At 41.9% G+C, this 16,981-nt stretch overlaps 1 protein-coding gene across 11 annotated transcripts in view; it reads left to right on the top strand.

Moving 5' to 3' along the window:
- LOC121080478 (CUGBP Elav-like family member 4) overlaps window positions 1-16,981 on the top strand; it is an 817,088-nt gene that overhangs the window by 677,949 nt on the left and 122,158 nt on the right. For all 11 annotated transcript variants that reach the window (XM_040578501.1, XM_040578511.1, XM_040578506.1 and 8 more), the window contains one exon: window positions 2,639-2,786. In XM_040578501.1, the coding sequence (XP_040434435.1) occupies window positions 2,639-2,786 (148 nt within the window). The remainder of the gene's footprint in view (window positions 1-2,638; window positions 2,787-16,981) is intronic.

Here is a 16,981-nt window from a genome sequence, read left to right as displayed (position 1 = left end):
CTAAGTAAGGGGTGGGAATGATTTCATCTGTGTTGGTATGTGCAGCTGAACTGATCACCTGGGGCTCCACTTACAGTCAATAGGGAGAAAGCAAGCTGCAATTCATCTGCTCAGAGGCATTCAGGTACAGAAGGGAGAGATGAATCTTGGCTTAGGCTCCTCTGCCCATTATCACATCAACTGTAACAGGTGAGCAGCTCAGAAGAACACACACACACACACACCCCGTTTGCTGAATCTGACAATGGGAAATGCCAAAAACATAGTCCCCTGCCTTCCCTAGAAGGTCTCTGGTACAAATAGCAGGCTGTTATCTGCTAGCCAGACTGACCATGGACACACATGACCAACCGCACATCACTGTGTTTTGGAGTGGGGTTTGTTCATGCAGTTCTGGTCAGCTTTGGAGGAGCACAGAGAAAATTCAGCAAAGGCCAGAGTGGGCCTATTCCCAGCCCTTGCAACTGTGTTCATCTCAGAGAGATGCTACTTTGATCAGCAGCACTAAACAGATCCTATAGGTACAGATCTTGACCATCATTTCTGCAACCAGCAGTTATATCTTCAGCTGTCCCCAGGTGAAGATACCCAGCACAGAAAATAAGATATGGGTCAGCACACCTAGTGCTGGTATTAATCCAGTGTTAAAGATGGATGGATTCCCCCTTCCTCATTCACTTCATTGGCATACTTACTAAAATCACCTGTTCAGTGCCTTCTCTGGAGAATAAACTCAAATGATGCCTAGAAACAAATATACTCCTCAAAGGGGAATCAGCATTGTACTATAATAGAAAAGACTGTCTAATCACTCCATCAGTAATTACAAAGAAGATATCACTAATTCAAGTGTAAAAAGTGTCTTATGCAAGGTATAATAAAAAAGGTTAATTAACAAAGGGAAAGACACCAGCTTGCCACCAATCTGCTTTAGGCTACAAAAAATAATAGTACTCAACTGTAGCATGGCACTTTTCATCTGTAGATCTGAAGGCACTCCTACATGGGGAGGCAGGTATCTTGTGTCCCATTTTATCACTGGAGAAAGCAAGGGAAGTTTACACAACTTATCCACAGTTATATTGCAGGTCTGTGGCAGAGGATCCTTTACTTTTGTCTCTTCACAAATAGTGACAACAAAAGTTTCAGCATTTGAATGAGAGTGGTGATTTCAAGGACCTGTTTTAGTGTGTATGTGTATGAACAGCTAATTTAGTTGATATTTCAGTATTCAACCAAACAATAGGCAACAGACTATGCAATTGCCATGACATTTGGGGTCTCCCTAATGTTGAGAAGAGTGTCCCACGTGCTTAAATAACAGTATCAGAGTATAATTTCCTGATGGGCAAGAGAGTGAAATCACAGAGAGCAGCAAAACAGTGGTACTCATTCTGGAGACAGTAAAGATATGAGTCACTGCTAAAATCACTACAGAAAGTTTCCTTCTCCACTATTATCATCAAGTCACGCATTGCCAGAGGCTGGGGAATGAACAAAGTGAGGTTTTGCTCATTCTATTTCCCTTCACAGTTTAAGTATTCCACCAGCAGTCACTATTGGGGGTCAGATACAGATTCAGACATACCTCGTCTGGCTCTTTGTACAGCTCAAGGGAAGGAGACAAGAGGCAGCTACATCCAAATTGTCTTCTTCACACCAGGAACATTTTACAAGCCCAGTGCACACACACTGTACAAATGAACTGCATTGTCTGTGTACTAAGCTCAGAGCATAAAATAATGATAGCAAAGACTGGTTTTAATGTAAGAAGCATTTCCAGCATGCATAACCATTCACTACCCTTCTGCTCCAAAATTCTTACCCCAAAATGCCTGAAAAAATATCCCAGGTTCCTTGTTTGTGCCTTTTGTAGATTTGTTAAAAGAAGCAGCACTTTGATCACTTTGTGGGAAAAAAATAATTAAGGATGTCATCCCAGATCAAAACTACAGGGAAGGGATTTTCCCACTACATAGCATTAATCTTGCTAAAGTAGGCAAGCTCCCTTCCATCATATAGCTCTTCCAGGAGTCTCTGCTTGGCTGCATTGGAAAATTGGAAATAGGTGCTATAATCTGGTTAGAAGGTTTGGTCATGGATTTGCTCAGTGCCCACCGGAGGCCTCCCAGCAGCATAAGAAAAAATGTTTTTGTCACTGACGGATTAAAACAAATTATTTTATCCCCAGAGAACTAGCTAAGCTAAGGGATTCCCTCTCCCCACCACTGCACATACACTGGTCTTCCATCAGCAGCCACCAGAGCTTTGCTACAAGCAACATAAGCCATGAAACCTCTCTGCTCAGGAATGTATAAAGTCTTTCCTCTGCCTTTCTCATCAGGGAAGGGCCAGGGAGTCAGAGGGCTTAGTTCAACTCATGGGAGAGCTCCACATTGGGGAACACATGAGGGGGTGAGGACCATAAAGACCCCACAAGATACAATGATGCACTTTGCTTCCGGCCCCTATAGTGAGTAGATGGGCCAAGGCTGGGAGGTGCCACATGCATGGTGAGCTGACATCTCAAAACAGAGGGATGCTTCACACCCTCACCGGTTTCCCATCCTGGTGCCAGTGCTGCGGGCTGACCTGCCAGTGACTGCATGATATTTTTCCCCTGCTCTCTTTGTTCCAGCTGATGCAGCAGCAAGCTGCGATCATGGCATCGGTGGCACAGGGTGGCTACCTGAACCCCATGGCAGCCTTTGCCGCAGCCCAGATGCAGCAGATGGCGGCTCTGAACATGAATGGCCTGGCGGCTGCCCCCTTAACACCAACCTCAGGTAAGGAGCTTGGGGGGTGGAGAGGGCAAATGGCAGGAAAATCTGGCCACATCCTGGGGATACCTGGCAGGACATATTAGCTGACAGATTCTCTCTCAGTTGGTGTTTACTGAAATGCTGGTCTTGCTGGTGAGGGCCACCAAAAGTGAGGAGGGGAACTGACCAGATCCTTTTGTGGTCTGGGAGAAGGCAAAAGGGGCAGGGAAAGGCTATTACTGCCTCTGCCAGGGCTGGGGCCAGCTGGGGATCAGCATCTGTATCATTAAATAATTATAAGGGAAAAATTAAAGGGCTCAACAGCAGTGTGCTGTTGGGCTAGGTGTGTCTCTTGCTGCATGACATTTCCTGGTGGATTAGGAGAGAGCAAGAGGGATGAGACTCACCAGAGCCAGGACGCAATGGGCTTGTTGGGGAGGAAGGAAGGGGCTGGCAGGGAAGGCACTGGAAAGGGCTCTCAACCATGACCCTTCCCTCTCAGCCTTATCCCTTATATAACTTTCCTTTAGCTCTGAGCATCTTCCAAATGGCACAAAACATTCCCCATTGACCTACACTGGTGCATATAGACACCCAAGGGAAGGGGAAGGGTTGTTCAGTGCTGGCACTGTCACAGCCAGGCTGGTCCAAAGACAAACAAAATAAAGTTTGCAGTGAAATGCAATATCATTAATGAGATGAGCTATGTCTTTGGGACACATAAGCCTTTTTGCTACTGTGTAATAGGACAAGAGGTACTCATGGAAGACTTCTGATGAAACCTGGAATGCAAGTATTTGGTGAGAGGTTTCCTGGCTGCTGGAGCAGAAACAGCAAAGGGCTGCCAGGATCTGGCAAAGCTCTAAGGGGTCACAAGAATCACATGATTCAGGGGGCAGATAATTAAGCTGAGTTGAAACAGGACTGGCTTTCCTGGGGCTTGAAAGACAAGGAAATCTTTAGGGCAGGAATAGGTCAGGGAATCATCAGGTACTCATGCAGTGGCATGTGGCCTAATGTAGGGAAGTAGGGCAGAAGGGAAAGTGGGGCCAAACTGCAAGAGCAAAGAACTGAGAATTTGGAGAGCTTTGCTATAATACCACTGACTCTGGTAAGGGAGCAGAGGACTCAAGGATGCATCTTCAGAAGACCATTCCTAAGGGACAGGTTAGGATAGAAGGGTCCTGGGGTGATGCTGGTTGTTCCTTTGAGAGTCACTGGGGATGGGACTGTGTTCAGAAAGACATGTCATACCAATGCCCTTGTGTGAGCCTTGAAGCTTCAAGCTGGCCTGGAGGGCATCAGCTTGAGAAGAGTTTGGGGTGAGCTATGTCTGAGCCAGCTCTGGTGCAGGCAGTGCTGGGCAGAGCAGGATCTGTGACTCCTGCAAAGCAGAGCAGTAAGAGAGGAAAGGGGCAGCTTCATTGCCGAACAAGGAGAGGTCTACACCAGCCCTGGAGCAGGAAAGGGTGTCTGACAAAGCATCCAGGAAAGATGCCTCATGGCTGACAAACACTGGATGGCAGGGGGATAAGGCACTGCAGCAGCTAAGGCTTGAGGGACATTCCTAATAAATTGAATTTTGCTACCCTCTGTCTGCCAAAAAAAACCTCCCCATGCACACAGAGCTTAGCATCTCTTTGCAATCTGTAGCTGGGAATAATGTCACCAGCTACTGGATCAGATACCTATCTTTTCCTTTGCTTGTATTAGAGTATGAGAGGGGAATAAAGGAGAGACAGACAGATGTCATTCTACACAAACTTATGGAGAGCCACGGAAAAGCACTTGACTCAAAATCTTATACCACACATTTTGGAATATATGACTATAGAACAATAAATGTATAAAACCCAAGTCGATGGGGCTACTGCAAATCCAAATAGAGAAGTGGCTTAATTTTATGTACAATCTTTAAACCCACTGCTGGAAAGATTATCATACTTGCTTTAGCTATATTTGTCTTTTGTTGGTAAGAGCAGAGAGATTGTCAAACAATGACTTCTTGGAATTCAAATGCTCTCAGGGCCTAGAAAGCTGAATCCAGGCTCTGGTATGTGATGGCCCCACCACAAAAGAGCAGAAGCTCTTTTGCATATAAATAAGTCTTGAGAATGAGCGAGTTATGACAGGTGGGTAAATACCAGTACAACAGCCAAATTCTGTGCCAGCCATGATATCCAGCACATGAAAAATATCCCAGCCCTTCTTCTGTGTAAGCTCTGCTCTTCTTCTGATATTCCTTTTGGCGACTGTTAAACTCTTATTGTCAGAATATAGGAGAGGAAAGCTCATGATTTTTATAGGCTTTCCAGAGCACCCATGACTGATCATTATTGAAAATAAGATGCTGGTTTAGATGATCCCTTGATCTCTTTCATGGTGGCAGATTTTGTACTCTCCTTATGACATATTTTCAGTCATGAAGCCTATGCACTTTGGCATTATAACAGATTTATCTTGAATAAGTAGCTTCCTTCATGAAAACCCTCTGTAATGGGTGGAAATTGCCATTGACAATTATTCCTTGGGTGAAATGTTTAGACTTTGAAATGACTCCTAATATTACTACACCACTCACAAAGCTTGTAATAAGATGCATAGCAAATATTTCACATAATGTCTGAGCAAGCAAGCCTACAACACTAGCAGTGATTTTTGAGTAGCCAGGAGATATCTGAAGCCTAATGTGAATTCTCCTGCTGGCTTTTGTTAGCATTCAGAAAGCCAAATGGAAAATGATCATACTGCTTCATAGCAGGATTTAGTGTCATTGAAATATATCTTTGTTCTGACTTGGAATGAAAAATGAAATATTTCAAAGTTCTCTGGAAAATAGGCATTAGAAAAAGTGTTTGGAACATTTAAAAAAAAAAAAGTTTTTGATCTTTCCTAAGAAAAAGAAAATTTGTGCTAGAAAAAGGACACTGGTAACCCTTGAGGCTTTAGAGGCATTGGCTGAGCATAGTGCGGCTGTGCTACTATCTTCAGGTCTCTTGGGTTCTCACCTCCCTGTCAGTCTAAACCTGCTTCTCCTGTGCTCTTAATCCAGCTGGTTTTCTGTGCATCCTGCCTCTAGGAGAGTGGGTTCCTTAGGACATGGCCATGAGTTCATTCATGCTCATGAGTTGCATGGGACCTGGGAAGTTAAAGGCTTTTGGATCCAGGAAAAACTAATAGACATTATGCCAATTTTACTCCAACTACAGATCTCAACTCTTTGGGGGGGGGGGGGAGGTGATTCTTTATAAGAAGATTAAAGAATTGCAATAAATATGCCTAAGCTTCCTTAGACATGCACAAAATAGCAAGCACAAATCCCTTGCTGCAATTTTAGAAAAAATTACTTACATTGTCTATGCAAAGGAGATCCAGAAAAGCAACTGGAATTTTAACTACCCCTTGTGATTTCCAAGCTGATGGCATGTGCTAAGAGCATTGCCTTTGGACTTCAGTTGCCACCACTGGCTCCCTGTACCTCCACAGAAGACACTTTTAAAGGCCAACTTCATTAAATAATGAAAGTGGAACCAGCAGCTTGTCTGCTCAGGGTATAAGAAAAGAGCTGAAATATTGCCTATTTTTTTGGCTACTCAAATCAGAACATGTTAAAACATCTCATGCATCTACATTGGCTATCTTTAAAGCACCAACACAGATTTCAGCAGTCATTAAAGTCTGTTATTGCACTAATTATGGAATGCTACTGTGCTGAAGAAGATTTCTGCAATTGGTTTAAAAAGAGGGTACTGCAAAAATGGTGCTTTTAATCAGTAGTATACCTTGACACAGAAATATATTGCTGAAGATAATTTAACTTCCCACCACAGAAGACAAGAGAAAAATATTATTTCATTCATATTCAAAATTAATTTTTGGTCCCCAAACCCAAACTGAATATGTAGCAAGAAGCACAGACTGCCCAGCCACTTTAAACATACATAGGAGGACACAATGAGGTAGCAAAGGGATTTAATTCTCCCCTCAGATAATTAGAATCATAGAATAATAGAATCATAGAATCATTTAGGTTGGAAAAGACCTTTGAGATCATCAAGTCCAATCGTTAACCCAGGACTGCCAAGTCCATCACTAAACCATGTACGTAAGCACTGCATCTACGTGTTTTTTACACACCTCCAGGGATGGTGATTCCACCACCTCCCTGGGAAGCTTGTTCCAATGCTTGACCACCCTTTCAGTGAAGAATTTTTTCCTAATATCCAGTCTAAACCTCCCCTGGCATAACATGAGGCCATTTCCTCTTGTCCTGTCGCTAGCTATCTGGGAGAAGAGATGGACACCCACCTCGCTACAACCTTCTTTCAGGTAGTTGCAGAGATCAATAAGTTCCCCCCTGAACCTCCTCCTCTCCAGGGTAAACAAACCCAGTTCCCTCAGCCACTCCTCATAAGACTTGTGCTCCAGACCCTTCACCAGCTTTGTTGCCCTTCTCTGGACAACCTCCAGCACCTCAACATGCTCTTGAAGTGAGAGGCCCAAAACTGAACACAGTATTCAAGGTGCGGCCTCACCAGTGCTGAGTACAGGGGGATGATCACTGCCCTGGTCCTGCTGGCCACACTGTCTTGGATACAAGCCAGGATGCTGTTGGCCTTTTTGGCCACCTGGGCACACTGCTGGCTCATGTTCAGTGGGCCATTAGCCAGCACCCCCGAGTCTATATTCACTCTCCATTTAATCTCCCCTTCCCATCTGTTCAGTTTCTCTCAGCTGAAAGCAAGATGAAGAACAAGTACCAGTCAGCTGTCTCAGTGGTTCACAGTCCACACTTCGGGGCCATTTATTATAAGGCATTAACATCAGTTGTCACGTCTGTCATGACTGCTACAGCAGTCCATGCCAGATTAGTAGACAAGAACTGATATTCTAAATATCCGAAATGTGAAATGAAGAACAATAGACAGACAGACAGATATGGAGTATCAGAAGGGACCATTCTTATCCTTTGGACTGAACTCTGAAATAGCACATGCCAGATACCTCAGCTCATGCGACAGGTTCAAACCTTCTGCTTGAGTCATAGCATCCCTTTTAGACAATCTTTTAATCAAGATTTCATGCAACAGGTGCTCCACTCCTATTGCTAAACAAAATGTTCAAAAATAGTGAATTACCTTCACCATTTCAAAAAAAGCAGACTCAGTGTATTATTTTCAGTTTAAATTTGTCAAACATCTGCTTCCATCCAGAACAAATCATCAAGATCTTTTTTACTATATAAAATTTCTATTAGAAATTATTTATAGACTATAGTCAGAAAATTGTTTAACCTTCTCTTCAATAAACTGTGACAACTCATAATTTTTCAGACCTAGAATTATTCTTCTAGTTCTAATTTCCAAAACTTACTTTTTTTAGATAAATCACCAGAGTTAAGTGCAGAATTCCATTAAAGGATCTTTCCTGAGCCATTCTCAGAGGTAACATCACCTTGCTACCTCTAAAGTATATTCTCCAGAGATTGGCTTCATCCCAAGACTGTACCGAGTCTTGGGACTTTGAGTATTTCAACATAAACCTGGGAGCTCATGTATTTAGCTGTTATCATGACACCCATGTTCTTCTTAGAAGCAGTGTTTTCCAGTGAAGATTTCCCCTTTTTACGAGTCATCCACTTGCTCTTTCCTGTGGATACTTAATTTTGCATTAGGTCGGATTAAAATGAACAGTCTTTAACTGAGTCCAGCCTATGCAGTGACCCAGGTCAACATGACCTCTGTCATTACTTATTACTTCACCATTTTTGTATGATTGGCAAATTTTACTAGTAATTATTTTAGATGTCTTCCAGGTAATGTTAGAGAAACTGAATAGCACAGAGCTTTCAGCATGCTCCTGGAGGAGCCTACTAGAAACTCCTAAATATTGCCACAGTTTACCATTTTTCTGGTGGCCTATCTATTATCTAATTTTTAAGAAGTTTGATACAGGCGACTTTAATTTTCTATAAAGAAAGTCTCTCTCAAATACTCTAGAAAAGTTTAATTATACTCAATGAAAACTTACATTATTAACCAAAGTTGCAGTTTCATGCAATCAGGTTAGGTGCTATTTTCCATGAAACCATGAGATTTGGTATTAATTGCACACCTTTTAATTCTTTGCCATTTAAGCTCATATCAAAATTTTCATAATTTTACTTAGGCTTGTGAAAGATTAACTAAATTTACCAGGTCATATAGTTTGCATCCTTAAAAATTAATAATAGTGGGTTGTCGCGATGGAGGGAAGACACAGTCACTCAATATGAGTGATCAGCAGACTTCATTTATTGTCCCTTACAGTCACCTTATATGCCTTGTTATAATTAGCTCATACATATTACAAAAGTTAAACTCATTATTGGTTAGTTGCCTAAATATCAAACCCGCCCCTAGTTTCTCTTCTGTCGTTATCTGTTCCCACCTGCAACATTCTTTTCCCACCAAAATCTTCCTGTTATTGTGTAACAAGAACAGCCAAAGACAGTGTATTTTTGCTTTACTTCAGATAAGCTGAGAGCGATGTGCATTTTTGTCCAGCCAGCTGGACTATGTCTATGTGAACCTTTTCAGCTAGCCAGTTATCCACAATTCCCCCGTTTTTATTTTGGGCGACATAGGCTTGGTTGACCATTTTCAATAACAGCGTTTCAACACAGGAAAATACACAGCCAACTTATAAAATCTCAGTTCAGAAGTATAATTCCTGAAATACTTGAAAAATAAAGTTAGCTTGAAGCTTTAATTTAGATACTCTTTCTGTTCCAGTGATATAAAAAGTTTAAGAAATTCAAAGGTAATTTTAAAGTTCTGAACATGGACTAACCCAAAAAGAAACCAAACTGATGTTTGACTAGGAATATTTGCAAATATTTTAGTGGAAAATCCCTGACCATTAACAATTTTCTGTCCAGATAACAACTGCCCTTATGCAACCAACCAGTCCATACATTTTCTGAAGAATACCTCATTGATATCAAAGAATTAACAAAGGGAAAAAATTAGTTCTAAGCTATATACATTCATAAGTGGATTTTTCAATAGTTACATACAGATTTACACACTAAGCCATAATGGCTTGTAGGTGATACACACAAGAAGAGTACGTTGCTTATCTGTCTGAATGTCTATGCTAAATTTGACAACTATGCCACAAGCCAAGCCTACATGGGTGCTGTATGTTATGCACGTTCCTTAACAAACAGAAGTATAATAGACAGATTCCCAAGATCTAGTCCCCAACCTAATTATATTATTTTGTAGCCAATTAAGGAAAATAACACAAATGTGCATATCTACGTGTGCACACACCTTTTAGTTCAGAACCAATCTGTGATAAAAGGCCTTAGCCTTATGGCATCATCGAATCTTAACGAGTACAGTAATTAAAAATGCAGTCTTACTGTAAGTGCGATTTATGCTGACATTCCCTCAAATGCTACACGTGAGTATTTCTCACTCAACTGCCTCAAGTGAAAATAGTAGTATTTGTTAATATGTATTAAAAAATCATTAATTCTCTACAATAGCAGTTGACTTCCATAACACTATGTAAGCAAAAGAGGCTTAAGATGGGTTTTCTGAATACTAACAATTAATTTTAGACTGTCTAAACTCAGGTCTTGAAAGATTTCACTCTGCCAGACATAGAAACACTGTTGCACTCCAGTTGTGATATCCCTTTTCCCAAGTTGTCACATGCACATCTTGCTCAAGCAACATTATTGTTAAAGTTTCTCTCTGCTACATAAAAGCATATTGCACTTGTAGACATAAAAGACAGCATCCTTACTTAGATTACTACCTTATTACCTCATAACTCTTAGTATACCTTGTATCTCTGATTTCATCACTTCAAAAATTCACCAGGAACAGATAAAACCACAGCATCAGACTAAACTACACCTTAACTGCCGATTCAAATAAAGGCATTCTCTTCAGATATGCCTAATGCTTACAATAATTTTGGCTGGTTTTGATCAAAAAAATATTATTACAATAATGATCAAAAATAATAATCCCGTTTGCAAAATGCCTTTAAGCCAGCCTCCTAGTCCCAACCAATTTCCACATTCAGAAAACAGCATAAATACAGAATACAGAATAAATTATCTCCATCAAGGCAAAAAGGCTTCTCTTTAAGCACAGAGATGTTTGCTAGTTCAAAGCAGAAACCCAATTCTTGTAGGGGACATCTGAAGCACTTTTTTTTTGGTGGGTTTGTAATCAATTCTGTATTTTTCCTTGAGAAGCTTAAGCTGTTCCACTTGTTTCAGGAGTGTTTCCAACTCTGATTTGTCGAATAGGTCTGTATTTCCCAAACATATCATACATTTCCTCCGCTGTGATTTTATACGGCAGGTTCCGAATATAAAGGATCCGATTGACCTCTGGGGGCAGCCAGATGTTAGCTCGCTTGGCCGTTTGCATCGCTATGGCGCCGATCGGAGGGGCGGGGGTTGCCGCCTTGGAGAGAAACCGCGGCCGGGAAGGGGCCTGCCGGGCCGCGCGCCGCCGCTCGCCGCTGCCACGGGGGTCCCGGATGCTATCCCATACGCTAATAACCCAAGTAATTCCTTTTTACAATCTATGTCCTGAATGCTCCGCTTTTCTAAAAAGCATATGAGCGAATCATACGTTGCTTGTCCCTCCATACCTTCATCAGCGCTGTTGCAGCCCTTGCGAGACTTCGGCGACACGTGGCCGGCGGGACCCTCTGTAGGTGCTCCCGGGCGCGGGGACTGTGTCCTTCCGCCTCCTGCGCTGCTTTCAGGACCGGTACCCGAATCTCCGTCGAACCGTGGCTCGCAGGTTCAGCCCTCTCTAGGGTCCCTGTTCGGGCGCCATTTGTCGCGACGGAGGGAAGACACAGTCACTCAATATGAGTGATCAGCAGACTTCGTTTATTGTCCCTTACAGTCACCTTTTATGCCTTCCTATAATTAGCTCATACATATTAAAAAAGTTAAGCTCATTATTGGTTAGTTGCCTAAATACCAAGCCCGCTCCTAGTTTCTCTTCTGTAGTTATCTGTTCCCACCTGCAACATTCTTTTCCCACCAAAATCTTCCTGTTATTGTGTAACAAGAACAGCCAAAGACAGTGTATTTTTGCTTTACTTCAGATAAGCTGAGAGCGATGTGCATTTTTGTCCAGCCAGCTGGACTATGTCTATGTGACCCTTTTCAGCTAGCCAGTTATCCACAGTGGGTTTTTTTTCTGGAACACTTTGAATGTTTTCTAATACTCCATAAATTTCTAAAATGAACATTAATGGTTCAGAAAATATCTTAGCCAATTCTTCCAGTATTCCTAGGTTCCAATTATCTCATTCCGTAGATGTGAAATATTTAATAGTAGTTGTTTAGCATAGTTGTCAGTTCATACATTACAAAATGGGTGGATGGATGGATGGCATGAATAACTGGATAGACAGATCTCACCTGGACATGATTAAACATCAGTGGAAGGTTAAATATTCCCAAAAGTCATCCAACCCTATTAGACACTGGATAAGAGCTGAACTGCTCTACCCTTCATCTGCAGATGTAATCCTTTGTTGAGTATTCCAGTACCCATAAATCACATTACAATACAATATGTTCCAATGCACACATACATTAAGGAGCTACTTACATACAGATTGTATCCTGAAATTCATTACAGCACTAAAAAATGGCAAGACAGCAGCTAGTATTTTGTGTAATTTGGCAATTGAAGGAAAACCTCCATTCTCTGATAAGACTAATAAACACGGGTAAAGAGAAACCAATCAATCTTAGAAGTGAAATGGACTGAAGTAGCAGGGGAAGTGCTGAGGTGTAGGTGGTCAGGTCTCGATAGGGGAAGAAGGATGGAAGTGCCTCCCCAGCACCCTTCCCACAGAGGAGAAGAGTCCTGTGATTTGAACACCTTATCATTGCCTTCCCAGCAGAAAATGCCTCCCTGACATTCTTAGATCTCACCATTCAGTTAGTAACAAAAGCAAGGAAGCCGCGTGATAATGGGACAGATATATTAATAACCATTTATATTAAGAACTAACTCCTTTATTACTAACTCAAATGCTTGGGGCAAGGAAAGGAGTGGGGCCTCTGGTCTAACCAATTGCCAGTGCTTTCTGCAACTTCCTCCATCTTAGTAGTCTGACCCAGACCCCCTCTTATGTCCTGAATAGCAGCACTTTGGATGCAAGGGAAGCAAGGGGCATGGACTTCTCCTGCACTAGTACCTAACCCACGTGCACGATGTTTCTTCTCTTTCACTGCATGGGCATTTGCCTTCCATAGACTGAGGCAAATACTTACTCTTCTGTAATTCTCATTTCCATCTAGTGAGACGAATATGAGTTGAATGACAAGAGGGAAAGTTCATAAGAATGAGATCCTCTCCTGGTTTTAACAACTGGAGGAACAAGAAGTGCCAAGAAAGAGCCATCATGGTTTTCAGAAAAATACACTGACAACCAGAACCAGAAAAATGTATCTCTGGCCTAAAAAAAGCTAATTAGCACCAATTTCTATTTGTTTCTGTTGCAAAGTCTTGCAAAGTGCATCTCTGAGATGATAGTTTTCTTCAGCAAGTATCTGGAACATAGATCCAATAACTCTTCTTAGTTTTAAGACAGTTAAATATTTGTTTCTTTAAGGTTCCTCTTTTCCTTTCCATTGCCTGAGACCAGCCTAGTTACATGAGTAGACTTGCTGTAGGACCATCTGCCCCCAGTTCAGGAATTGAGATCTTGCAACTGGACCTGCCATTCACCGTGGTCTTGACTTCTGATTTAGAGTATGCTCAGTGTCATTACTAAGCATTGGGCTCCATCCAGAGGAAGGCTTCTGCTGAAGAGAGACATGTTATTCCAACCTGGTAGAACATCATCAAAAGGCTATTTTGCACATTAACTGCTAATTCTTGCAGCAAGCAAAGAGAAAAAGACAACTCAGAAGGACCAATTAGGGATCCATGAGAACCTAAGGATGTGCTCATTCAGCACTGCATTTAGTGCACAAGCTAATTCATGGCTATGCAGAGCCACTACTCACTGTGAATGAAAAGTTTACAGTTGCAAAGCAGTTTTTAAATGCACTCTGAGATAGATTGATAATTCCCTTTTTTATCATTTCAGCTCTTTAAAACAGAAAAACAGCCTTTGAGCAGTATCAGTTACATAAAGCCATTGGTGATCATGCTGGCATCATGAGAAGGGCATGAAGCTCCCTCAGCATGCCCCACTACCAAGATTTCCTGTGGAAAAAATGGGGAGAAACCAAAGCACCCACCAAGATGCTACCCCAGTTTCTGCCTGCTAGTCATTTACACAATCATGCAGGAAAAGAGCGGGCCAAGAGAAATCATGGGCTCCAATGTTAGTATCTTCCTGGAATATGCTGTGCAGAATCAGGAAGATTAGATGCCCTGAGCTGCAGGCCTAGCAGATTGTTTCATTCTTTGCTGTTTTGATAAATCATATATTAGAACAGCCTTTTTACATAATCACTGGGGGAACAAAACAACAACCCCAAAACAAAAAAACCCACCATCTTCCCATAAAATAGATTTATCACAAAATCCTGTCCTCTTACCAACCATCTTCAGACCAGAACATATATTTCTCTGATCATTAATTAATTGATGAACAGAAAAAGCTTCGAGATTTTTAACCTCTTCTTTTCTCTTTTGTCCTTCAAGAGTGTAGATCACAATGCAGGGGGTGGTGTTCAAAACACAGATAGCTTCTTGAGCAACTGTAGTGCTAGCATCATGCTTTTAAGCCCTATAGTCATGGGCTCAAACATTAAAGCCATTCAGAAAGCAAGTATTTAAACTATTTTTCCGGTACATACATTCTGTTCCTAGTCATACATCTTTAAATCTGGCATAGCACCATTAACACTGCTGACACTGACATGGAGAAACAAAGATATTTAACTGCCAATAGTGCATGTAACAACAAAAAAGTCATATAATCTACCAGTAGGTATTTGACCTGCAAAGAGAAAGGAATTTGATATTGTTCGCATAGGTTGTCTAGCTATCTGCCTATCCCTTATCACTGTGACATCTCAGCTCTCAGGATAAGCCATACCTTTTCTTCTTTTTGGAGTCCATCCAGATACATTTAACAGTATGAAATACAACTCCACATAAATAACACAAAGGGGGAGAGTCGAATGCAACAACTTCTGAGCATATCAACTCCCTGAAACTAAAAGTCAGATGAAGCTAGAGGAATTATCTGCTCTGTCCCTAGGAAATGCTCAAAAAGAAAATTCAAAATTATTGGCATTTGCTCTCCTCTTTCTCTCTCCCCATCCCTCCCACCTCAGCCCCTCCACCCTCAACAGCTATCCAGTAGACATTTTTACATTACAGAAGTGGATATCATGACAGCTAAGGAGAAAAAAATAAACAATCCAAATCTACTCCAAATCTGATATACCAATAGCATCAGAGTACAACTCCCAGCTTCATTATCTGGTCTAAATGAAATATAGTGAGAAAATGCACTACTTATCTCTCTTATTAGTCCCATTTGTTAAAAGTGATGTATTATTTAAAGCTTTTCATGGAATGAGGAAATGGCCTTCGAATTCCATCTTAAAAGCAAGCTAATGATAAAAAGTAGTGCAACTTTGTGAGCTTATCTAAAGGCAAGGTCCTTGTAAAGTTACATCTGTATCAGTATTCCAGCACTAGGGCTTCTCACCTGACTAAAGGTCTAGCCTTAGCAAAAGTACACAAATACTAGACTTCCATCATACTTGTCAGCATTTTTGGTGGGGTTTACATGCTATTGAAATTTGAGTCAACAATTAACATCACTTTGGGGAGTGACTCACCCAGCCATTAGCCAGTTAATAACGTCTTACTTTGAGATGTCAGTCCCAACTGCAGAACCAGGTAAATCCCACAATAGAGGTAACTCAGTTTAAAATAGGTGACTGCCTTAATAGCAGTCAGCACCGGTCCAGGCTACATAGCCAGTGGGACTTGATTCATTTGAGTACAGCTAGGAGTGTCCCAAAAAAGAGAGAAATTGTGTCCTACACTCCATTGACTATGTTGGCTAAACCTCTACTGCTTATTTTAGGATCCCAAGGTGATTTACTAGCAAATGGATGCATGTGTAGACACACTCTAGATATACATATTTAGTGAGTAGGAGGTATATTTCAACAGGACCATTTACAAGACTACAAATCAAAATTCACAGGCAAGCTAGGTTCTCTAAAGACATAATATAAGCAATTATCCAGCTGCAGCCAACTCAACTTGATATTTGGTACCTGTGTATTGATACCAAAATTCAGAGTGTGGAAGAATGAAGCTGGGTTAATTAGCATTGATAACATAAAACTGTGGTTGGTTTCAGGGGTGGTGGGTTGGTTGATTTAAAAAAGGTGCAGGTGTGGCTGGTTCTGTTAAGTGGTTGAGAGCCAATGAAGGGAGAGCAGCTGAGGAAAAAGCAAGAGGAGAGAAAACACATACCCTGGATGAGGTGAGATGAGGAGAATACAGCAGAGGGACTGGTATGAAAGGGTATGCTGGTATGAGATAGTAAAAGACCTTACTGGAGCTGGCTAGTTTGGAGAGTGTTGTGACAATTAGTGCCCCTTGTGAGGTTTGAACTCACGACCTTCAGATTATGAAACTAATGTAACAAGCGGTGCTGGCTGTGTGTGTGGATGTTTGAAACAGTAACAACAGTGACCCAATGTAGCGAAGACAGGCGGGGATAGCTTGTGATCTAGATCATGTTGAGATAGGTGGGAAGAGCCTAGGGGTCTGGATAAGACACCGGTAAAAGTGAGCCATTGGGATTAAAGAGAAAGAAGCCTGACTGCTGTGGAGTTAAGAAACTGAGGGTAACGGACAACAGTGGCGGAGTACACAGCCAGCCATGGCAGCAGCCTGCAGCAGCAACGGATGCAGAGTGGGTCTGGTCAGACAGTAGTGATGGCTGTGCCAGGGGAAGGTGAGGGAGCAGTGTGGTGCTGTGGGGCGTTAGAGGATGGTGTGCAACAGCCATTCGTAAGAAGGCGACGATGGTCGGGCAAAGGTGTGAGGTATGAAATGCTAAGATGAAGAAAAGGGGGGGTGATTGTTCGAGGTGTTAGTGGATGGCGTGAAACAGCCATTTGTAAGAAGGCGATGACAGTTGGGCAAAGGAGTGAGGTAGGAAACGTGAAAAGGAAGGAAGGGGGGGGGATC

This window comes from Falco naumanni, chromosome W, assembly GCF_017639655.2.
Source record: "Falco naumanni isolate bFalNau1 chromosome W, bFalNau1.pat, whole genome shotgun sequence".
NCBI classification, from domain to species: domain Eukaryota; kingdom Metazoa; phylum Chordata; class Aves; order Falconiformes; family Falconidae; genus Falco; species Falco naumanni.
This window is presented reverse-complemented; position numbering and strand designations above follow the sequence as displayed.